General features: G+C 43.4%; 1 protein-coding gene and 1 long non-coding RNA gene across 2 annotated transcripts in view; one reads left to right on the forward strand and one right to left on the reverse strand.

The window, feature by feature from the left end:
- LOC308466347 overlaps positions 1 to 17,985 on the reverse strand; it is an 85,269-nt gene extending 67,284 nt beyond the window's left edge. Inside the window, exon 1 of the long non-coding RNA XR_013980783.1 lies at positions 17,748 to 17,985. This is a non-coding gene — a long non-coding RNA (uncharacterized lncRNA). The remainder of the gene's footprint in view (positions 1 to 17,747) is intronic.
- CPLX1 (complexin 1) overlaps positions 1 to 25,408 on the forward strand; it is a 158,480-nt gene that overhangs the window by 71,544 nt on the left and 61,528 nt on the right. Inside the window, exon 3 of the mRNA XM_080987047.1 lies at positions 17,992 to 18,167. Within this exon, the coding sequence (XP_080843173.1) occupies positions 17,992 to 18,167 (176 nt within the window). The remainder of the gene's footprint in view (positions 1 to 17,991; positions 18,168 to 25,408) is intronic.

Below are 25,408 nucleotides of genomic sequence, written 5' to 3' on the forward strand. Positions count from 1 at the left end.
CTTAGTGTGTTTCTCCCTTTCGTCTGAGTGTCTTCAAAACCCATGACACCTTTGGTAAAGGCTGTTCTCCAATTGGAGCACTCACCGGCCAGTGTTTCCCAGTTGTCGGTGTTTATACTACATTTTTTAAGATTTGCCTTGAGAGAGTCTTTGAACCTCTTTTGTTGACCACCAGCATTATGCTCATCATTTTAAAGTTTGGAATAGAGTAGTTGCTTTGGAAGATGACAATCAGGCACCCAGACAACATGACCAATCCAACGAAGTTGATGTAAAGGAAAGTACAGTGGTACCTCGGGTTACATACGCTTAAGGTTACATACACTTCAGGTTACAGACTCCGCTAACCCAGAAATAGTGCTTTAGGTTAAGAACTTTGCTTCAGGATGAGAACAGAAATCATGCTCCGGCTGCGACAGCAGCAGGAGGCCCCATTAGCTAAAGTGGTGCTTCAGGTTAAGAACAGTTTCAGGTTAAGTACGGACCTCTGGAACAAATTAAGTACTTAACCCGAGGTACCACTGTACATATGTATGTAACATGGAAGTAACTCAGAGACCAGTCCTAATTTTTTTGTGTTTGCTCCCAAGTCCCAGTCTACATTCACAATGAGACTTACTCCAAGTAAGTGGGTACTAACTGCAGCCTTAGTCACACTTAGTTTCTCATTTGTTTCTGTGGGGACTAAGTGTGTGACTAACAGTCTGATCTAACTCAAGCTCTTCAATGTACGTAGTTTAAACAAGGAGTGGCAAACCTATGTCTGGACCACAACTCCCATCATACCTGACCATTGCTCATGTTGGCTGGGGCTGATGGGGGCTGGAGCTCAACTCGAGGGCGACAGTTTCCCACCTCTGTTTTACACCTTCAATTGCAAATGAATGATCAAGGGATGTACATTCATGTGTGAACTACAGCCTAAATCTTGATTTGGGCCACGACACTGAGCTGGAACAGAGCTGGAAAGAAATTAACTGTTCACCATGCCTTGAAAAGGAGCTACTATTTCCTCCCTTGCCTGCCTTCCCCTTTCTTCTCGAATCCTGATTTGGCTTTGTAACTGAGAAAATGAAGATGGCTATAGGGGGAGAAAGAGTTGCTTGAAGGTATCTGGGTAGCATATGGACAACTTGGCAAGGTAAGCAAGGCAGGAATTGCAATATCCTCATGGGCAAACAAAACCTGTTCCTCAGAATTTGCATCCCAATTTTCATCCCACTTCATTTAGATGTGCATCTTTTAGAGAGAAGCCACTAAGGAGGCAGGGCCTGGAGGTCTGCTACCCAAAGTGTGGATGATAAATGAGAAATTTCACATCCATAAAACGCAGTGCCTGAACTTATGGGTACCAGCTTGTTCTCAGCAGGTTCAACATCCTCATGCTGAACAATGGATCGTGCACACACACATACCGTATTTTTCGCTCTATAAGACACACTTTTTCCCTTCCAAAAATTAAGGTGAAATGTGTGTACGTCTTATGGAGCGAATGCAGGCTCTGTGGCTTCAGGGAAAGCAACACGAAGCCTCTGAAGCCCAGCGGGAGCACTCCCGCCGCGCTCCGGAGGCTTCGCGTTGCTTTCGCTGAAGCCTGGGGAGCAAGACTCTCCTGGCTTCAGGGATAGCCACCTGAAGTCAGGAGAGGCGCTGCGCAGAGAGGGAGAGAATTTTCTCCCCCTCTAAAACTAGGTGTGTCCTATGGTCGGGTGCATACTATAGAGCGAAAAATACGGTAACAACAATAACACAATGAAAGACTGAAACATAGAATCATAGAATTGTAGAGTTGGAAGGGACCCCAAAGATACTCGAGTCCAATCCCCTGCAATGCAGGAATATGTAGCTATCCCATATGGGGACTGAACCTGCAACCTTGGTGTTATCAGCACCCCACTCTAACCAACAGAGCTATCCAGGCCAAGTGTACTTTCCCTATAACAGGAGCAACAACAACAATTGATCCTTTTTGAGGTGATGGAAAGGGGAAAGATTTCTTTTGTTGCAGAGGAAAGCTGACCACCATCAAGGAAATGGCATGTAAAACCCTACTCACCTACTCACATGATGGGGAAGGGCTATAGTAGTAGTAGTAATTTATTTATACCCCTCCCATCCGGCTGGGTTTCCCCACCCACTCTGGGCAGCTCCCAACAGAATATTAAAAACATGATAAAGCATCAAATATTAAAAACTTCCCTAAACAGGGCTGCCTTCAGGTGTCTTCTAAAAGTCAGAGAGTTGTTTATTTCCTTGACATATGGTGGGAGGGCATTCCACAGGGCAGGCACCACTACTGAGAAGGCCCTCTGCCTGGCTGACACAGAGATGGTCCCTTGGGGCTTGCTGTAGACAGAGGGAAGTACCTACACAGATGGCTGGGGAGTGAAGTGGGAGCTACAAGCCAGTTCAGACAACAGCTTCCCTAAGACAGGAACAACCTTTAGAAGTCTCTGTGTGTTCTTTGTTCTGCTTTCCTTAATAAAGAAACTAATTGTAAGTTAGCCAAGTGTTTCACTCTTTTCCTCTGACCTGTGAGCGACCTGCTCTCCTTGTCGGCTCCCTGACAGGTCCTGTGCGGACCAACATGGAAAAGAATGCAGAAATAGGGCGTAAGAAGTGATGCAACTGAGCTGCTTCAGTGAGGGGAAAGCAAAGAAGAAGAAACGACCCATGCGGTTCTCCTCGCCTCCAGCCAAACACACTGTGACACGTCAGGTGCTTAAATTATCATTTCCAAGGCCTGCGGTGGCTTGGAAACGCAGTTTCATGAGCTCAGCAAACAGAATGTTGGAAGGGTTTTGTCCCCCTAGTCCCCAGCTGAAGTGACGCATCATGTGCTGAAAATCTTGGGCCTGAACTGCACATGCAGCAGAATGATGCAGCAATGATATGGCACTACCCTGATCACATAAGACTGCCGGGCAGGGTGACAAAGAGGGCATGTTCCTCCTAGATCAAAAGCTCTCTGCCAGCCGATAACTGGGACAGCAGGGAGCAAGCTGGGCTAGAATTTGTCTTCTTAATGTCTTGGGCTCCCCCCACTTCCCCTTCTTACTTGAGAGAAATTTTTGTTTGTTTTTAACATGAAGGAGCATTCAGAAATGACTGTTACGGCCGGACAAATCTGTCAAATTTGCTTTCTCGCAGTTTCTCATTTTCCCAGCCTTAAAGTTCAGTTTGTCACTGAACTGTAGTAGTAGCAGGTTTTTTTGGGGGGGAAGGGGGGCACACTTCTATTATACTTGTTTCTGAAGGCAGTTTTGCCTGCTCTACACATTTCTGCTAGCAATTTTAGGTAATATGCATTTATTTTCACCAATATCTGCATTGTTATGCACACTTCATGCACATTTTGGTACATTTTTCTGGTAAGAGCACTGCATTGCTCAATTTGGAGGAATTCCAGCTTTGAAGGAGAGATGTACTTAGGTTCACACATTGCTTTGGAAGGTGCAAATTAGGTAAATTCACACTGAAGCCAAAATTATTTTCATCCCATCCCTGTTTCCTGTATACAGAATGCTACAGCCCACTCTTCAGCTTCTTCCGAATGGGCTATCTTCCCAAGTTGATGAGCCCCATCTGTCCCTCATTTCTCCCCATAACTCATTCAGAAACCGCCTTCCTGACCATTGGACCCACTATGGGTCTTGTCCGCTCAATTTGCTAGAGTCTGTCGTTTGATACGGGGGGTTACTGAGGGTTTGAGACCCATCAGCTACCCTCCCCTCATTTAGCTGGCCAATCAAAGCTGTTCCCATGGTGTGGCTGTCAGGAGTTCAGCCTACACTTGAGTAGGACCCTGGCAGAGACACATGCCTGACTGGCATGTTCCCTCTCTCTTGGTCGATCGTTAGGGAGCTTCATAAGCTTTCTTCAGCCCAAACATCACAGTGACTGATGCCAACCAACACTGGCACACTTAGGGATCCACAGAGTCTTCACAGCTTTTCGTGACAGACCTCAGCAACTCAGCATTTTGGCTAATCTACTTTATTTATTTACACTGCAACATGGCTCCCTCTCTCTCTAGCATCAGACAGCAAAGAGAAAAAGAACAAAGGACAATAGTCCCACTTCACGGAACACAGTAACACAAACATCCTGTCTCCGTTACTTCCCACTCTGTGGAGTCAAAACATATACCGTCATGTGAAAGACAACAATCCCATGACTGCAATCGTGATGCAGGAATTCTAACAGTGGCTACTGTCACACGATGACAGCTTCTAGGAGCTAAGTGTAGTTTGGGGACCCAAGGTGGACAAACTATCCCCAAAGAAGCACAACATTTTCCCCACCAGAGGTACTAAGCTTCCCCTGACACCCCATACACCCCTAGTTGGTGTATAAAAGCAGATGCCAGCACTCTGAGGCTGGGATTTCTGATGTTTCCATCTGGAGGTTTGCTCTGTGTCTTTTAAACCTACCCATTAAGCGGGAGACTTGAAAGCAACTATCAATCTCTCCCATCAGTATGGTTGCAAGTGTCTGTGCAGTGCACCTGCTGAAGTCAGAAGCCAAAGCGATCAGAGCTTTCCATCACTCCTTGTCCTTTCCCAGAAATGGCGGGGGACGGACGGACGGACGGATGGACTCTGAATAACTTATCCAGCAGAATATAAATTGACGGGTGAATGGTGTAAAAGAAGAGGGATTATACTAATAGGCTTACACTGTGCAATTTATATAGGTCACAGGCATCAACTAGTCTTGGTGCAGAATTTATTTTGCCTCTTGAGTACAGAATTTTAATACAGCCTGGCCCTATTGTTGTGCAGAAAAAGCTAGCCATCTAACTTCATTTTCGCTGGTCTACATGCACAGCTCTAGGTCACTCATCCCAGAGGTAGGGCTGTTTTCACAGAATCAGAGAATTAGAAAGGGACCACAAGTGCCATCTAGTCCAACCCGCTGCAATGCAGGAATCTTTTTGCCCAACGTGGGCTCAAACCCACGACCTTGAAATTGAGTCTCATGCTCTATGGACTGAGCTATCTGCTCTTGCTGATGGTTCCATTTTGCATTGTGCTCCTTGCAGGGACTATTTTATTTCTCCCAAGTTGTCTATGCCATTACTTTTTTACTGATCATTATTTATTGACTACCTGATCTAGGGAATATTGGTGTGTTGAATGATTCATACATCAGGAGGCTTTGCTCTTCTCTATTAAGAAATCATAAGGGAATTGAAATGACAGGTAGAGAGGGAAGAGAAAGGCCTCAGCTGCAGTATACTTCTAAAACTGTATCATTCTACTTTAAATAGTCCCCTACTGCCTTTGTTGCTGTTTAGTCGTTTAGTTGTGTCCGACTCTTCGTGACCCCATGGACCAGAGCATGCCAGGCACTCCTGTCTTCCACTGCCTCCCGCAGTTTGGTCAAACTCATGCTGGTAGCTTTGACAACACTGTCCAACCATCTCGTCCTCTGTCGTCCCCTTCTCCTTGTGCCCTCCATCTTTCCCAACATCAGGGTCTTTTCCAGGGAGTCTTCTCGTCTCATGAGGTGGCCAAAGTATTGGAGCCTCAGCTTCAGGATCTGTCCTTCCAGTGAGCACTCAGGGCTGATTTCCTACTGCCTTCACAGAGCTACAATTCCCAGAGTTCCCTGGGATGAGGGATTGACTGTTGAACCACTGTGAAAATTACAGCTCTGGGAGTGGAATAGGGATCTCCTAACATCTCTCAGCAGCCTCTCCAAACTACAGAATTCTTTGAAGCCAAATTATCAATAATTTGCACTTTTCAAAACAATATGTAAACTGAAACACATCTCTTACAATTTGCCCTTATCCAGATTGTTCTGTGCAGTTTGTCAGTCAAACAGTGTTTACAAAAATGCATCTATTAGAGGAAAATGTGCGTAAAAATTAATCTGTTACTGAAAGTAACAAACAACATGCATTATACCAGTGGAAACTGCTTGTAAAAAATGTGCATTAGTCAAAACCTCATGTAAAATGTTTTTATTAGGAGAAATTTGCACTAAAGTACTGATGAATATTCATGTTTGTTTGTTTTTTAAAAAAATTGCAGATAGCTGCAAAACATCTGAACTGAAGACGTAAATAATGATAAACTGAGAGAAATGAAACTGACAGATCCTTCCACCCCTAGTTTCACATAAAGCAAAGCCTGGAACAACCTCAGTCCCACTCATTCCCATTAAAAAGTAGGCATCATTAATTGGTTCAGATGATTATAACCGCAAACTGTAACAGAAATGGAAGAGATGAGTTATAACAACAAGTAGAATAACATTTTGTTTCGGGAGAGGGAACCCCCAGCTAAATTGTGTGGTACAAAACTATTGGGATGAAACAAGGCATCTCTTAATTCAGTTATTTCCCTGCTACGGTCTGTGACCTCTGTGGCACTATAACAAGCCCAGTCTTTGTTTTCAGTGAGATAAGTAGGAAAATAGTGCCAAGATGGGCGAGGATAAAAGATTAACAAGAGATGGGGAGGATGGGATGAGATGGGGAGGCAGGTGTGTGCTTGGCTTGGCAAGGAATCTCATTATCCAGTTGCAACCATGGCTGGTTTGGGGCAACGCTGTTGTAGCCAAGGCCCTAAAAATGTTATTAAATTTGTGTAAAGTACTTCTCCATATGTAATTGCTTCTGGGCAACATATTGCGATGGGGATGCTGGTGTGTTCTGTGAAGTAGGGGCCCTCCTTGCCCTTTGTACAGATTCCCAGCCAAATGGGCTCCCTTAATAGGTCACAGAGGGCTGGCTGATAATCCTGGAGCTAAGAACACAGGTAGGTACCTTACCTGCCAGTTACAGAACAGTGTTGCAGTTGCAAGGTGCCTAGCGGAAAAGAGAGCAGCTGGGTTGTTGGAAATGGATGGCCTGAGGCAGCCTTGGGGTGCAGGGAGGCAGATTGTGGCTTGTGGGGGGCAGGTGCTGCTGCTTTGAAGACTAGCGCTAGCTATCTGAGTCTATGCTTTCTCCCTCCTGCTTAATGTTGTATAGTTCTAAATAGACATTTCCCAAACCCTGTAAGGGGCTGAGATTCAGCAGCTTTGAGAATGAAAATAGTCTTCCAAGCGACCAACCGTTGAAATCAATCTGTGGGGTTTTTCCTTTTCCTTTTTTGAAAAGCGAAATAATTATTCATTTTAAAAGGAGACCCTTCCCACCCCACAGTGACTCAGCTCTTTTAATAAGCTCCATTGACCTTCAATTAAGGTCCAGACATGTAAAAGTTGTCTAACTTTAATAGTCTTTAGGGGGGGAAATGAGTTGTCATGTAGTCGCTTGATTATGAAAATGTCAAGGGCATTTGCTTTAATAAAAAAAAAAATCACACTGGCTGCTTTAGAGAGATAATGAAATAGTTGTGGCAGGGGTGGGGGAGAGGTTAAAGGGAAACCTAATACAGTTGTGCTGTGTATGCGGGTGTGCGCGCGTGCATGTGCACGTGTGCATGGGGGTCCTAAGCGTACTGCCCCACTGTTCCTAACTCCTATGCTTTATGCACCCTTCCCCAGATAGCTGTCAAGCGTCCCTTATTTGGCGGGACAGTTCCTTATCCTAGTGCCATGTCCCACTGCTGTCCCTTATTGATGATGTCCCTTAAATAAGCTACTGAAGGTAATGGGGCCTTTTCTATGTCCAGTTGTCCTTTGTCAACAACAAATTGTTGCTGTTTTTGTGTGTTGAATATATGCTATATGGTAATTTATGGACCTAATAGGTCTCTAAAGCCATTTGCACACAACAAAATATCTATTTTATCAAAGTAATTGTTGAACCCTTATTTTGGCTGCTGATCCCTTATTTTCGAGGCTGCTGGTCCCTTGTTTTCAAATCTGTAAGTTGACAGCTATGTTTATAGGTGGTCTCTGACACGGACAGCATCTGTGGACTACAACGCCTATCATCCCTGACCATTGGACATCCTGACTGGAGCTGATGGGAGTTGTAGGTCATAGCATGAGACTCTTCATCTTGGGGTGGTTGTGTTCAAGCCCCACACTGGACAAAATAAATTCTTGCATTGCACTGGAGTGGAAATAGAGGACCCTCGTGGTCCCTTCCAATTCTGCACATCTGTGATTATATGATTCATGCCTGGGGACATTGTTCATAACATATTAACATCTGGAGAGCACTAGGTGGAAGGTTGCTTTTTCTTATCTCTGACTCATGTCCTTGCTCACCTCTAAAATATTTAGAATCCCTAAGCCCACCCTTCCTAACTTCATAATGCTCCCTTTTGAGATGTGACCCAGGTTCTCCTCCATTCATCTGACTGGTGGGGCTCGACCAGTCCCTCCTGAGAATGAGAATCTGGTGTTGGGGTTTGAGTGTGGCTGTGGAAGAAGGATTTAAAGGATAGGTCTTAGTTAGGAGGGGAGCAGCTTTGTTTTTCAGGGCAGAAGTAGGGGCAAGGACTTGCACAATAAGACATTCTCCTCCTCTCCTCCCTCATGCACCCTAAAATTGGTGTGGGGTGAGAGGAGAAGCCCCAGAAAACTGGGCGGGTAAAAGAGAACGAGGGTCATTACATATGGCAAGCTGAATGCGCAATCCCATGTGACCAGTTGTTGCTGAGACAATGTGGAACCTGACCGCATGGCAGTAGGTTTTCAGTGGCTAAGAGACTTGGGCATTTGGCCATAGATTGACGGTGAGAGTTAATTAGACAATTTCTCTCTGACTTTTGTTGTTGTTGTTGTTGGGGGTGGGAAGAGGAAACCATGACCTTTTTTTGGAGGGTACTTTCCCCCAAAGCCCCCGAGAAAAGATAGAATTTGGTTCTCTTTCTTTAGACAGCTGTTCTAATTGCAAGGATTTCTTCTGAACATAAATTAATCATTGGGGCTTTTGTTGCTGTACAGCCAAAAAAAAATGTAGCTCTTAATAGCATCTTTCAAAAAAAAAGTAAGGAGGAAGAGAGGGATGGAAGATTTTAATCCCCCCCCCCCCTTGCACCCCAAGTAACATATCTGAATAAAGAACAATGCTACATCAGTACCCCTTGTAGTACACGGCGTACATGACAATTAGCAATGTATCACAGAGCCACAGTCACTGTGATTATCAAGTGCCTTTTCTGTCTTCGCTGACATGGAGAGCATCTACAAGAACTCTGGGAACTGTCCTTTTGTTCCAAGGTGTCATCTACGCATATGGGTTTAGAAATGAGGAGCACCATCCACTCCTCTGTTCACACACACGAAGGGCAGGTGCCTGCATCTGCAAGGAGATGGAGACCTGGTGTGCAGGCCCTCTGTGCCCACAGGGAGTTATATCCCCAATAATCACTCCTGTATGGACCTGGAGGAGACATCATTGAGAAGTTCATGTGCTCCAGGGGACGTGGTAAAAGGTAAAGGGACCCCTGACCATTAGGTCCAGTCGTGGCCGACTCTGGAGTTGTGGCGTTCATCTCACTCTATAGGCCGAGGGAGCCAGCGTACAGCTTCCGGGTCATGTGGCTAGCATGACTAAGCCGCTTCTGGCGAACCAGAGCAGTGCACGAAAATGCCGTTTACCTTCCCACCGGAGCAATACCTATTTATCTACTTGCACTTTGACGTGCTTTCGAACTGCTAGGTGGGCAGGAGCAGGGACAGAGCAACGGGAGCTCACTCCGTCATGGGGATAAAGAACCGCCGACCTTCTGATCGGCAAGTCCTAGGCTCTGTGGTTTAACCCACAGCACCATCCATGTCCCTAGGGAACGTGGTAAGCCCATCTAAAAAAGATAAGGGTGTGGGGATATTGCATTGTGGTCTAAACCACTGAGCCTCTTGGGTTTGCCGATCAGAAGCTCAGCAGTTCGAATCCCCACGATGGGGTGAGCTCCCGTTGCTCTGTCCCAGCTCCTGCCAACCTAGCAGTTTGAAAGCACATCAGTGCAAGTAGATAAATAGGTATTGCTGTGGTGGGAAGGTAAACGGTGTTTCTGTGCGTTCTGGTTTCTGTCATGGTGTCTCGTTGCACCAGAAGTGGTTTAGTCACGCTGGCCACATGACCCAGAAAGCTGTCTGTGGACAAACGCCGGCTCCCTCAGCCTGGAAGCGAGATGAGCGCCGCAACCCCATAGTCACCTTTGACTGACCTTAACTGTCCAGGGGTCCTTTACCTTTACCTTCACCTCTGTACTGTTCAGGCACCCAGTTGCATGAGTCCCAGCTGAGCCAGGTTTTGGCCTCCCTTGCAGTTGGAATCTGACCTAGGGTGGGCACATAGGATCCAACTCCTAGGGGCTGAGGTCCCTCCGCCCTCCCATAACATATTTGAGGGAGCTGGCATACCTGCCAACATTTTGTGAGAAAAATTCAGGGCACCCTGGACCATCCCTCATCTCTGTTGCTCAACCCCTCTCTGCCGCTGACCCCTTCCTTGCCCACCTGCCTGCTCGCCCCCTCCTTCCCTGCCCTCTCTTTTGCTGTCTTCTGCATGGCCTGGATTGGTATCAGAAGCTGGGCCAACTTCTGTAAATTTGGATGTCCCTACTAAATCAGAGCATTTGAGGGGTCTGGGCTGGGCTCCCCCAAAGTTGATGGACATTGCCATTCAAATGGTGTGTGTATGTGTCTTGTGATTGATTAAGTGGGGTGAGGCTTGCCTGACCCCCCCCCCATATTTTTTTTAAGTTGGCACCCCTGGAACCCTTTATTCTTCCCATTTTCCACCATGTGAACCCAGCGAGATCTAAGCTGAATGCTCCAAAACAGACCTCATGGGCCATCTTTGTACAGTGGTACCTCAGTTCTCTAATGAAATCCATTCCAGAAGCCCGTTCAGCTTCCAAAATGGTCGAAAACTGAGACACGGTTTCCCATTGGTTGCAAGAGCTTCTTGCACTCAGCGGAACACATTCGGATTCTGAAAAACGTTCAAAAATGGAAGCATTTACTTCTGGGTTTTCGGTGTTCGAAAGCCAAAACGTACGACAACAGAGGCATTCGGGAACCGAGGTTCCACTGTATTTCTATACAAATAATTTAGAAATATTTACCACTTCGGAACCTAAGCTTTATTGCCTTTTACTAACCAGCTTCATATAACCAACATTCTTAAGTCTAAGCAAAGCAAGAAGGAGTTAATGTCATAGAATAGCTGTCCTGCCAGGCTTAGCTAGGCCACTCTCCCTCACCTTGGGAAGAAGGCACTAAAACCTACGGCTGTACCACTTTCTACCTGAGCAGGTCAGGTAAGAGATCCGAGCTGGTTGCTCCAAGCTCAGGCCACATGAATCTAACAAGCATCTCTTGAGTTCCTTTACCAATAATATAGGAACTTTCACTACTGAAACTAAGCCAAGTTTTACTACCTGTGCAACCTTTTCTTAATGCTGTATGGAAAAGCACATGAATCGTGCCTTTGAAGGGTTTATAAGGAAACCATTTTAAACTTACCAAATGTGTAGTCTCTTTCTTTGCTAAGGGAAGAGGGAAACTTTGGAAGCAACTAAGAAGGGGATATTTTAACTGTCTAGCAGCCTATTTTTCCACACTTTATTTTTCTGCATATTTTATGATTTTAAATCTCTGCTGGGGCTCTGTCACCAAGAGAGTGCTTGCCCCAAACCTGGATCTGATGCATCAAAGGAATCCTCTTTTAATTTACTTATTTTTCCTTTAAACAAAAACAAAATACAACACAAATCTGGATCGGCCAGCTATTGCTTGTAAGGGCTGGATTAATGCTCCAACAATAGCACTGATTTTCATAGTACAGGATTATATCCTCAATATCCAGAAGCAACAATGATTTGCAGCCTCACCTTAGCCAGCAGAAGCAGCCAGGCTAAGGCTGTGTTGTTGTGACATAATGATAGCCTATAAAGCAATGCTTAGAAGCAATAACCGTATCTTTTCTTCTGTCACTGTATCTCTGAATTCAGTTTCCTGAGCAGCTTACCTCATTACAGTCAGGGCAGCTCTAAGCAGAGATAAACTAACCGAAGATAAAGCTGATGTAGTTTTGCCGACTCAAAAATATCTAGTGCAAATAAAAATGCTAAATTTAGGATATGCCTCCACCAGCAATTTTCAGATAGTACAGTGCTAGCCGTGTGCAATGGTTCTATGTATGAGTTGTTGTTCCTACTAGTATTATTGTTTCAATCTATCTGTTGCTTACTGCATAAGGAGTCCTCAAGCAAATTTCATAATGCACAGAGCATAATGCTAGACTGTTGACGGGAAGTGGCCGCCGAGATCGTATAACACCAGTCCTGAAAGACCTACATTGGTTCCCAGTACATTTCCAAGCACAATTCAAAGTGTTGGTGCTGACCTTTAAAGCCCTAAATGGCTTCGGCCCAGTATACCTGAAGGAGCGTCTCCACCCCCATCATTCAGCCCGGACACTGAGGTCCAGCTCCGAAGGCCTTCTGGAGGTTCCCTCACTGAGAGATGTTAGGTTTCAGGCAATCAGGCAGAGGGCCTTCTCGGTAGTGGTGCCTGTTAGTTTCTGTTTGTGCCACTGTACAGTTGCTTGGAGTCACAGGACTCTGTTTACATTCTAGGGATTCCAGACTGTTGGAAGTCTCACTGAAGACAGGAGACGGATGTGATGTTTACTGGTTTCCTGTTCCTTTGTTTGTTTCAGTTGCTCTCTGCTTTCACAGAGAGAAGATGTTTCTTTTCTGTCTGCGTAAATAGAAATAAAACCTAGCCATGTAGCTTATACTATCTTGTCCTTCCGCATGCTGCTGTATACTTTGCATAATGGGGGAACGTGCTTGGAGCCTTATCAAAGGCTCAGGTCGTTAATCATTGTCGGAGGAGATTTGGAAGGCTCGACCGGAGGAGTCGTTCGGTCGAACACAAGTCCGACAGTGCCCACCCTGTGGAATGCCCTCCCATCAGATGTCAAGGGAATAAACAGCTATCTGACTTTTAGAAGACATCTGACGGCATCTGTTTAGGGAAGTTTTTAATGTTTGATGTTTTAGCGTGTTTTTAATATTCTGTTGGAAGCTGCCCAGAGTGGCTGGGGAAACCCAGCCAGGTGGGCGGGGAATAATAATAATAATAATAATAATAATAAATAATTCTATAAAATCAGAAAAAGTGATAAAATCCATGGGAGAAACCTATAAAACATACCCAACTGAATAGCAGTGTAAACATGCCACCAACAAACAATAAAATCATAGAATTGTAAAGTTAGGAGATGCACCAAGGGCGATCTAGTCCAACTTTCTGCAATGCAGGAATTACAGGTAAAGAATCTGTGACAGAAGACCACCCAACCTCTGTTTAAAAACCTCTCATGAAGGAGAGACTACCACTTTTCCATGATCCATTCCACTGTAGAACAGTACTTACCATCAGAAAGTTCTTCCTAATGTTTAGCTGGAATCTCCTTTCTTGTAATTTGAATCCATTTGTGTAGGTCCTACTCTCCAGAGCAGCAGAAAATAAGCTTGCCCTATCTTCCATGTGACAGCCCTTCAGATATTTGAAGGTGGCTATCATGTGACCTCTCAGTCTCTTCTCCAGGTTAAACATATTCAGCTCCTTCAACCGTTCCTCACAATACTTGGATTCCAGAGCTTTTATCAACTTCTTCGTCTTCCTCTGCGCCTGTTCCAGCTTGTCAATATCCTTTTCTGTCAAATACCTGGGAGAAGATAAGTTTTTTACCTGACAGTGCGAGGATGCTAATGATGGTGCCTGGCAGACCTCACTGGGAAGGTAGGAAACCCCCAGTTTAAAATCTCCCATAAAACCTGAGAGGCTGTGTTGTAACAGTAACTTAGAGGTGTTCCCTGGGCATCACCAAAACAGACACAGCTCCCTATGAAAGAAACTTATTTTTATATCAAAAGCGCAACTGAGTTCAGAACCTCCAGGCATCTTAAGAACAGAAGCACCATCACCACCACCATCTCAAAGGCAAGTTTTCCCACACTGCTCCTGGAGGCATCTGCCCCCTTCTCCAAATATGGTCTCCCTACTCAGCCCAATGCTGTTTCCATGCTCTTTATCATAGACTTGGCCTAGGCCACCCTACAGGTTTCATGGGTGAACCAGGGCTTTGGACATCTTCTCTGTCCACATCCTCTTTCAAGAGTTCTTCAACTTCTACAGAATGAAAACTCTTTAAGAATTCTCATTTATTACAGCTAGGGTATCTCGCCCATAGTCCTCCGGATTTTGCTGGATGTCAGCTCCCAGCGGTGCTTTCCATCAACAATACCAGCTGAGGCTGATGGGAGTTGGACGCCACCAATGACTGGAGGGTCAGCCACCTTCCATAGCCACCATTTCCAAAGAAAATGCTTTGATTGAAAAATGAACAAAACTACTGAGGATTTTCCACTTTGCAGCCTTTCTGTTCACTCCAAATGTATCGTGCCTCTGTCATATTAAATTCTACAGAGTGCAATTATCGGTCTGTGAGCTGTCTCTCTTCCACTGAGAATGGACCCAGTTGATATTAGTTGGGTACAATCAGTTCATGACTGTCTGAGCAGAGATGAAGGGTGATGCCAGTGGATAGGAGATTCGTCAACATCAGGGGATGAATTGCCTCTGCGTGTGTGTGTGTGAGAGAGAGAGACCACAGATCTAACACCCCAGATAAAACTCATATATCACTTCACATCACTTCTCACAATGTGAGCCTAGTTTCCTTTTCTAGCTGCCAGTCATCAAATGCACTGTAATCTACCAGAGAGACCAAGTGATGCATGCATGTTAAACCAGCACGCAAGTCATCATGAGAGGCTGAGAGAGAATTCAAGCTTAGGAGGGTATGTAGACAGAATCCATAATAACTTCTGAGTCCAGAGGAAATAAAATGTTCTAGTTTGAAATCTGGGTAAATATCTAGTACAGACATCAAACTGAACAGGAGCTGCAATATGTGTGTGTTGGGCTGAATAGAGAATGTGCACAAATTATTATTATTATTATTATTAATTGAATTTATATACTGCCCTATACCCGGTGGTCTCAGGGCACTTCACAAAATAAAATCAAAATATAAAACCACAAAATACATAATCAAAATAAAAGCAACAACCCAATAACCCCCCCCCCATACCAGCTATTTTGTACATTATGGGGAACATGCACAAATGAACATCTTAAGCAGGATTTTTCATACTGAATGGTCAATGTGCTTAATCTCCAAGTGATACTGGAGAATGTGAGAATTTCACATAGTGGTAAATGTACATAATATCTCTTCAAGGGAATATTCTTCAAGGGAACCATATGCTTAGTGACCTAGCGAAGGGTGAAATACTCTGTTTATGCCACCAGATTGTGCACAGTTGACAGCATCATTTGGAGTCTATGCACATTGATCAGGCAGTACACAACACCCCCCCCCCGTTTATTCTCTTTCTTTGGGAATGGGAAGAAATAGGATTTACTTGTCCTTGACCATATGTATGGACAGATGCATATTATATGTAAATGTGTATGTATATATATATATGGACTTTAAGTGGCCATTCTGCATGGACTGTTGTCTATCATATGAGGAAACATGTCAGGGTTTAAAATAAATTCAGATTTAAAAAATATGTTGGTGAAAAACATGAATGATAAGTCAAAAAATGTGTTAGAAAAAATGTCTGGTTTGCAAATATGTAAAAAAGTTAGATATTTGAGAATCTGGCTGACAGTAAGAAATCTGAACTTATATGTTAAACTGTGGAAAGAGATCAAGAAAGAGTTAGAGATTTGGGAGAAAATGAAGCTCTCCCTGCTTGGCAGAATCTCAGCTATTATAATGAATCTATTGCTCAGGATGCTGTTTTTATTCCAATCAAGTCCAGTTGTAAATAATTTAGGCTGCATCAAAGAATGGAAGAAGGATATTTCTAAATTTATCTCGCAGGGGGGGAAAGCCAAGAATCAAACATAAAATTATGATAGACATAAAAGAAAGAGGAGGCTTTGCCCTGTCAGCCTGCAAATGTATTATGAGGCAGCCTGTTTGTGTTGGTTAACAGAATGGATTACATTGGATAATGCAGACATCCTGGACTTAGAAGGTCATGACTTAAAATTTGGCTGGCATGCATGTCTTTGGTATTGGAAGGTGAAAATTTATAAAAGTTTTATGAACTGTATTCTTAGGAAGAATCTGTATAGAGTTTGGGAGAAATATAAAAATCTTCTGGAAGGGAAGAAGGCTATTTCTATTAAGAGAGTTAATATGGATAGACAGTGGGCAACCTACAGGGAATTGCTGTACATTACAGGGTGGAGTGGGGGGACTCAAACTGAGATCAGTGGAAAATGTAAGGAGCCATGTTCCAGATTGGTTACAATACCATCAGTTACATGAAATGTTTAAATTAGATAGGAAAAAAATGATTTTCTGGATCAAAGCCCACAATTCAAAAAAGAACTTTTACAAAACAAAGAAATTTTTTTGTCTAAATTGTATAATTTGTTATTAGAGTGGGAAACAAAGGACAAGCTTGTTAAAGCCTCAATGACAAACTGGGCAATAGAAATAGGTCACAATATAGATTTTAACCTCTGGGAAAAACTCTAGAAAAGTGACTTGAAGTTCACAGCATGTTATTCTTTGGAGGAGAACTACTTGAAAATGATTTACAGATGGTATTTAACTCCAAGTAGGCTTACTAAGATGTATAAGACTGAATCAGTTAAGTGCTGGAGATGCAAAGAGGTAGAGGGAATGTTATTTCATATGTGGTGGCCTTGTAAAAGGGTAAAAGAGATTTGTGTAGGGTTTACTCCTTAGCTTTTTCTTTCCCTGAAGATGTACGGCAAGATGTTTCCTCCAGGTTTACTCCTGAAGCCACAGTAACATCAGCATGAATTGGATTTAGAGTTGTGTGAGCAGATGTCCACTTTTGGAAAGGGGTGGTTTCTCCTTCCTTCCTGTACCCACTGAATATCCACTCTGGAGGACACGGAAGACATGCCAGAATAACTTGGGAGGGGCCAATGAGGATGCTTGAAGATTTTACTTGGTTCAGATTGTTAAGCAAACTGACCTGATTTGCACTTCCCTGACCAATGCTCAGCTTGGAAAGCAGCTCTCATTCAGTTTTCACCCTTCTCTGAATTTTTCAATGCTTTAGAACAGGGGTGGCCAACTCCCAAGAGACTGCGATCTACTTTCAGTATTAAAATCTGGCAATGATCTACCCCAGGTTTTTTTGGGTTCAGGTCAAAGTTGTTGAGTTTTTTTTAGGGAGGAGTAAAGTCCCATTTTTGGGACGGGTTCAGGTCGGAGTTGTTGAGCCTTTTTTTACGGAGGAGGAAAGCCCCGTTTTATACAAATACTTTCTTAGGAGGAAAATTCAATTTTTTTGGGGGGGGGGGTTAAAGGCAAGGGTCAAAGGGAAAAAGTCACTCACAGTAATAACGCTTTGAATGAAAACAGCCACAAAGAGAAAGCTCAGTTTTCCCTTCCACTGATCAGAAAACAATGGAGGGCTGGGCGAGAGGGTGGGACAGGAGTCAGTTTCAATGACACTGAGGAAAGGTAGCCAGCGATCGACCCATGATCTACCAAAACCTCACAGGGATCTACCAGTAGATCGCGAGTGACCTGTTGGACATCCCTGCTTTAGAAGACAGCAAAATGCATATAAAATGTGCATTTTAGGGTAAAAGGCACTAAAAATGCATAAAAAGTATACAGAAATGCTGAACAAAACATATGCAATGCATTTTTAAAATAAATAAATCACAGATTGATGTGGATGAGAGGTAGAACAGATTTAGAAATGAGCATGTGCAAAACTGTCATGCGTTGGAAATAAAGTTACCTGTTGATTGGCAAGAGGGTCCATGTGGGGGAAATCAGCAACATTTACCTTATTCTGTCTCCTTCTGTTTTCAAAAGGCTTCTCTGAATCCAAGCTCCTTCTTTGTAATGGGACTCCTTTTTAAAAATAAAGTAACTGGATTCAGCTCCTCATGCACAAGGGCAACATTGTACTCACCCACAAAGGTTCTTCTTAGTGTCTCGGTTGCTCCTCACATTGCCTTTTCATCGCACTCTTTCCTTAGGGGCTACCAAAGATATGGGGAAGATGCTGGGAGGAGAAGAAGAGAAGGATCCAGATGCTGCCAAGAAGGAGGAAGAACGACAGGAAGCTCTTCGGCAGCAGGAAGAAGAGAGGAAAGCTAAATATGCCAAGATGGAGGCTGAAAGGGAAAATGTGAGGCAAGGGATTCGGGATAAGGTAAGACGCACTATCAGACTGATCAGAGTCCAGCTGGGACATAAGCAAACATTCAGAAACCAAAGTGCAGCTTCTGTTTGGCTGCAGTAAGCTGCAGTTGGAAGTTGCAGAAGGTTTTAATAACAGTGAAATATTTCGCCAAGGCATTCCAATCACAGTGGCTGGATTGTAATTTTTGGGCCAAAAATGGGATTCACATGGTTTCAGTTGCTTGGAGTGCTTCTCTCACTAATTATTTGAATGTGGGGTTGTTTATGTGTGAAAGACACATTTTAAATTCATATGAGCATTTTGGCTAATGTATGTTTTGCATTCTCAATATAAACTGATTTTGGGGTGGAAATCACCAAAAGCCTTGTGTGAGAAGGCCCAAAATGATATTTCTCATTTCCTCCCTCCATCCTTTTCTGGATTCAAAGCTCTACTTAGAGCCTCTTTGATGGGCGGATGATTTATTTATCGTTGTTTGCTTTTGATATGGTTTTCTAGGGAGTGTCAGCTTTCTGAGTTGTACTTCTAATGTGTGGAAGGTCTTTGAAGAGGGAAGCTTTGTACCACATACGCATATCCAAATATATTGCAGGTATTAAAAAAATATTTTACCAGGCGTTCCAGAATTCCCAAGACTCCAGTTATCACCACAAATCTCTGATTTCACTTTTAGTCTCGTTCATGCTAGCTATGTAGCATCTGGAGAGAAAATTAAGTTCCAATACATAGAACCACCAGAGGTTACAGTACAGCAAACTGTAGATTGATGTAGGTTTACTAATTTTGTAATTGTGTGCTACATAAATGCATAATTCATTGCGTACAGCAAAGGGCTCCTGTTGACTGAAAGTTAAGATAGAGCTATTTTGTATGGACCAAGAACAGGGACTTCTCTGTAGTGAGCACACACACACACTCACCCGATGTAGATTTCCCTCCTTCTGGATGAAAGGCACTTGCCCAATCGGAAGTTTTTGATGTTGCAATACATCAATAACTACTTCACTACCTGAATCACATGGGAGACTGGAGAGGAATCAGAACAAAACAGGTTTGGGGGCATTTTAGCAAAATTCCCTAGTTTCAGCGGGCTGGATTCAACTTAAAAGTTGTGTGATGAGTCCAACTTCTGTTCTGTCCTTCCCCTGCCCCCATAAATCAGCTTTGAGAGGTTAGGAGAATTCCCAGAACAGCACATGTGTAGGGTAGGAGAGGGAACATCATTCTATCTGGCTATATTTTGCAAACATATTGCTGGAAGGGGGAGTGGGGTAGGCTGATATCATTGGAAGCCCCCAAAAAACTGGCTCAAAAGAGAAAAAAACTTGTTATGTGAAAATTCAGGTTTGAAGATGTTCTTTTCCTGCTGGGTAATGTAGAATATTCACTCCGCATCTGAGACTTCCCACCCCACTGCCCTAGCTGTCTGCAGGCAGAAGAATATTCTGGGCTTCTCTGAAGGTCAGGGGCCTCAAACGGAGATAATACTTTCCCCTCCCCATTAATCATGTTCTGTAATTCTGAAGATAAAGTTTACATCCCAGGTGACTGCCGTGTCCTCTCCAGCAGACTTTAATGACATCTTCCCTTTTAATTATTGATAACTCCCCAACGATGTGAATTTCAACTAGCACCAAGGATTAATGGGTTTCATAAATAACGTGTCTTAACTTTTACGACTATTAAACGCTATTGGTAATTTTAAATATAAAATAAAGAGGGGTTTTTTTTTCGTTTTGAAGAAGGGAGGCATGCAAAGTGCCCCCCCAAAAAAACTTATTTCAAATGCTTATATTGCTATTTCGGATCATTATGGATATTTAGCTGCATAAATAAATAAACAAACGGCAATGTTCTGTACTGTAATAAACACCTTTCATTTGCAATATTGGATATTGCCTGCATTTTAATCTAGTTACCATAAATTCATTTTAAAAGAATCAGAGGATAATTGCGGACCGTACCCCCCAGAGCAAAACAAATATCAAACAGCTCATATGCTTAGCAATTCTCTTTCAACAATGCCCTTTTCATTATTATTATTATATTTTTAGCACCATCTCAGAGCAAGTGATAGGAACGCCTAATACACTTCGGTTCGGCACCTGGCTTAGGTCACCAATCCTAAACCAAGCTACTGTGACCTCCCACCCCACCCCCTTGGAGTGCAGTAAGACCAGTATTAGCACCTAGAACAGCTGGGGGGATGGAGAAGAGGGGATGGAGAAGACTATCATTGCCAGTCTTCAATGTTTCCCTTTTACAGACAGCCCCTCTGGATGGTATACAAGCCACAGTGCTATGGTCCTTTGGAGTGCAGTAAGATTAGAACCTGTCATGTGACTTAGTTTTTTATTTTTATTTTATTTATTTTGGCCTGTTGTTTTTTATTTTGTTCTGTATTTGTTCTCTATTACGTCTAGATTATTCTCTTGAAATATTGAATCATCCTGTTTGTTGTGTTGGCTTTATTATTATTTGAAACTGTTGGTAATGTGTGTAATGAGAGCCAGTGTGGTGTAGTGGTTAAGAGCAGTAGACTCATAATCTGGTGAACCAGGTTCGCATCTCCGCTCCTCCACATGCAGCTGCTTGGGCCAGTCACACTTCTTCGAAGTCTCTCAGCCCCACTCACCTCACAGAGTGTTTGTTGTGGGGGAGGAAGGGAAAGGAGAACGTTAGCCACTTTGAGACTCCTTCGGGTAGCGATAAAGCGGGATATCAAATCCAAACTCTTCTTCTCATAAACTGGGGCCCCACCTCCTTTGAATGTTATGTATTTTGATAAAAAAATTAGTGTTCATGGTGCGGTACTTCACAAACAACAACTTCAACCAACCAACCAATAGTTCTTCTTTCTCTCTCTTCCTTCTCTTTTTCATTTTTCTTTTGGATTGGGTTTCTCGTGTGATCTTTGATTTTTGGTGGTTAGTAGTATTAACTAGATGTGTATCTTTACATATATTGGTAATAAATGAAGATATGTACAGGGAGGTGGGAGAATTCAACCCTCTAAGATAAAACTGTGACTGAGGGCTACATAGATATATTTATAATTTTGTGTTTTATGAGGATCATATGAGGATTATTATTCATGTACCTTCCTTTCTTTTTCTCTTTAGTTTTTTCTGTTTGGTATATGGTTTTTCATTATTCTTTTTAGTTTAGTTTGAATCTTATTGTATATTAGGTTGAAACATTTAATAAAATTGATTAAAAACAACACCAACCAACCAACCAACCAACCAACCAACCAATAGTCTGTTTAACAGCTTCAGGCCTTCTTCTGCTTCAATGAGTTAAAATGGCCAGACTGTTATGTGTGGTAACAGTGTAATCATCATGCAAATGAACAGGATATATGAATAAACTCTTAATCAGGATTCACTATTCAGCCCTTCTGTGCTGTAGAAGCTTATTCAGATGGCCACTGCTGGGAGTGGGCGGCACGCCATACTGTTAAGATCTAAATGCACCTGGGAGACCAAAAAACCCTTCACCTGTTGCCTGAAAAGCCATACTGTGGGCACCAGCTGGGGAGAAGGTTCCAGCTTCAGGCATGCCTGGTGTGATGGCCTGGGACTCGGGCTCGGACTCGGAACCAGAGGAGTCTCAGTCCACACTGGATCCTCTGCCTCAGGCGGCATCTGAACCGAGTCCGGGGCCTGATTCTGAAGAGCCCCAGTCTGCACAGGTTCCCCTGCAACAAACACCAGCTGGGCCAAGTCAGGGGCCTGAGCCTGCCCTGGCTCCAGATGCGGGGATTACCTCGTTGCCCTCTGCTGGGCGATCACGTACAGCTGCTCCACTACCAGTTGGGTCAGGAGAGGCTGAGGCGGCCCCTGGGTCTAGTAACCCACCAACGTCTCCCGAGCTGCAGAGACTAAGGTCTGAGAGAAGGAGAGACCTGAGTACTTGCAGGAGGAGTGCTCACCTTTGGACAGGGAGGTGAGTCACCGGGGATCAGGACCAGCCGTTACCCCGACAAAGATAAAAGGCTACCAGACCCCACCCCAGGTTGCAGGAGCAACATTGCTGCTTGTTGGGACCTGCCTGAGACCCTGTGCCTGACGTAGCCTGATTTCCTGCCATGGCCCTGTTGGGCTGACTTCTGGCGGAATCCTTGGATTCGGGACCAGACCTGGACTGTGTAGCTCGGGTTAACCCCTGGGCCCAGCACACCTGGAGGAAGTGGATAATTTAGACCCAGTCTGATTTGAGGCTTATGCTTGGTACTGAAATGGATTTGGTTACCTTGATGCCCCCCCTTTTTTTTGGAAGAGGGGCAATTACCGGAGCCTGGGAGTGGTGGGGGAATAATAAGTGATACCATTTAATGCAGTTCACAGCAATGTTCTTTCCCACTGGGTTTATTGGGATTTTGGCCAACGCCCAACCAATTACCCTATTTTTCCATGTATAAGACTATATTTTCCCCCTATTTTTTCAGGTTTAAAATTGGGGGTTGTCCAATTATACATGGATATTGCATATGGGGTATTTCTTTATTTTAAGTCCCCCCAAATAGGGGCCGTGTTACACACGGTGTGTGTGTGTAAAAAATACGGTAGTAGTAGTAGTAGTAATTTATTTATTTATACCCTGCCTATCTGGTTGGCTTTCCCCAGCCACTCTGGGTACCTCCCAACAGAATATTAGTATTATTAATAATAAAGTGATAAAATATCAATCATTAAAAACTTCCCTAAACAGGGCTGCCTTCAGATGTCTTCTAAAAGTCAAATAGTTGTTTATTTCCTTGACTTCTGATGGGAGGGCATTCCGCAGGGTGGGCACCACCACTGAGAAGGCCCTCTGCCTGGTTCCCTATAGCTTCACTTCTCACAGTGAGGGAACCACCAGAAGGCCCTCAGTGCTTGATCTCAGTGTCTGGGCTGAATGATGGGGGTGGAGACACACCTTTAGGTATACAGGAGTGAAGCTGTTTAGGGCTTTAAAGGTCAGCACCAACACTGACCCAGTGGAAAGTGACATTGACACAAACTAGGTGGAATCTGAAGGATGCCTGAAGGTCATACAGGGCACATGGAAGCAGAACAGCCTTCTAAATTACTTGAAACTAGGGATGAAGATTTCCCTTTGAAATCCAGGAAGCTGTGGGTACCTAATTCCCTTAAAGGCTAAAACTCAGCAAGGTGTCAAATCAATATATGTATCAAAGCCTCCTCTTGACTCCTAATGAGATCTGGGCAGATCGGTCCCTCATGCTTCCTTAGCAAATCCCAGCTCTTCCGGAACGTCTAGTTCTGTTTGGTTCTTATTTTACCTAAACAAAGCTCCTATTTGCAAAGAGTACCAAAAAAGCAAAGAAAAAAATTCACGAGAGATTAGAACGAAATTTCTAAGCTACATCTAACAGAGCAGAGCAGAGCAGAACAGAACAGTGAAAACCCCAATGAGTCAAACCTTTCTGTGTCCTTGCAGCTAGCAGTGGGGGATAAATTTGATTCAGTTCACTTTTAAAGACAAGCTTCGCTAAGGTGCTCTTTCCGGTACAATATGTGAATCGAAACACAAGCATCCTTCGAAAATTCACATTTCTCCAAATTTTGCAATGCAGATCTCCAACCAAGTAATGTGTACAAATATATACTTGGTTGAAGTACACATATAGAGGGAAAGCATTATAGAAAACAGCATTCAAAATGTATTCTAGTAGAGGAAGTTGCTTTGCAAAATGGTGTATATTGGGCAAAATTGCATGAAAATGAGCATATTATAAGAAATTTGCACTAAAGTGCTGATGAATTTTCATGAGGACTTTAACAAAACAAAACCAAACACAAACTGATGTGGAAATGTGGAGAACTGAAGACTGGGAAAAGGAGGAATTGGGAGAAACCAAAAATAACACACCTGTCCGTCCCTATTTGCAGCTTCTTTTGAGGTTTTATTTGAGTGGCTGTGCTGTGTTGCTGAAAAGGTCCTTGGTTGAGCTAAGCAAAGATTGATAGCCCTGGTATAGCCACTGTCACCCAAGGCTTCCCATTTTATTGGAGGGACAGCCAAGTTTACATTAAATTTAAAAACACCTTCTTCTCTAATTCAGATATTCCAGGGACCCCTTTCTTCACGGACGACTCTGTCGAGAAATTCCTACATGCCCTTTCACAGAGCCTATGTGCATTGGTGGGAATTCCACAAGGATGTTCTTGTGATAGGCATTTTTAGATCCCCCATTATAGTGAATGGGGAGAACAAGGAGCTTTGCTTTGTAAGAACATCCTGGAACCAGAAACACAAATCAAAGCAGAGACAGCCCAGAACAACTCAGAAGCAGGTTGATTTTTTTTTTTAATGCACAGATACACTGTTCTTGAGATGGAATAAAGGTCATCATAGTTTAATACTTCCATGTTCCAGTGAGGCAGGATCTCACCTGAGATTTTGGAATATACGAGCAATTAGGAACATAGGGAGCTGCCTTACCCTGAGTCAGAACACTGATCCATCTAGCTCAGTATTGTCTGCAGAAACTGGCATCAACTTTCCAGGGATGCAGGTGGTGCTGTGGTCTCCTGGGCATAGTCGGCCAAATGGTGTTAAAAAAGGATAGAACTTTATTTATGTATGCAACAACAGCAGCAAGAATACTTATTGCAAAGTATTGGAAGACACAAGAGCTTCCCACACTGGAGGAATGGCAGATGAAACTGATGGACTATATGGAACTGGTGGAAATGACTGGCAGAATCCGCGACCAGGGAGAAGAGTCGGTGGAGGAAGATTGGAAGAAATTCAAAGACTATCTGCAGAAACATTGCAAAATTAAAGAATGTTAGAGTGATGTTGGATTGAAAACAAGAGGCTTCCAGCTGTACAGGATTTAAAGTTATAGATAGATTAAGATTAAGGATTAGGATTAAAAAAGTTTAAGGAAATGGAAATTTGGTTTTTAAGAGGTAAAATTTTAATATTATAGTATATTAAGATTAAAGATTGGGATTAAAAAAGAGGGAAAGAAATTGCTGGACAGACAATTTGAACTGGAATACAAAAGAGGGAGGTACGAGGAGGTCCGGAAAATAAGTAAACTGAAAAATGGAGATGAAAAGGTGATATTGTTTTTAACTAAAAAAAATCCTTCCAGTAGCACCTTTAAGACCAACTAAGTTAGTTCTTGGTATGAGCTTTCGTGTGCAAGCACACTTCTTCAGATACACATCTGAAGAAGTATCTGAAGAAGTGTGCTTGCACACGAAAGCTCATACCAAGAACTAACTTAGTTG

This window comes from Podarcis pityusensis (assembly GCF_964106645.2).
Source record: "Podarcis pityusensis genome assembly, chromosome: 17".
NCBI classification, from domain to species: domain Eukaryota; kingdom Metazoa; phylum Chordata; class Lepidosauria; order Squamata; family Lacertidae; genus Podarcis; species Podarcis pityusensis.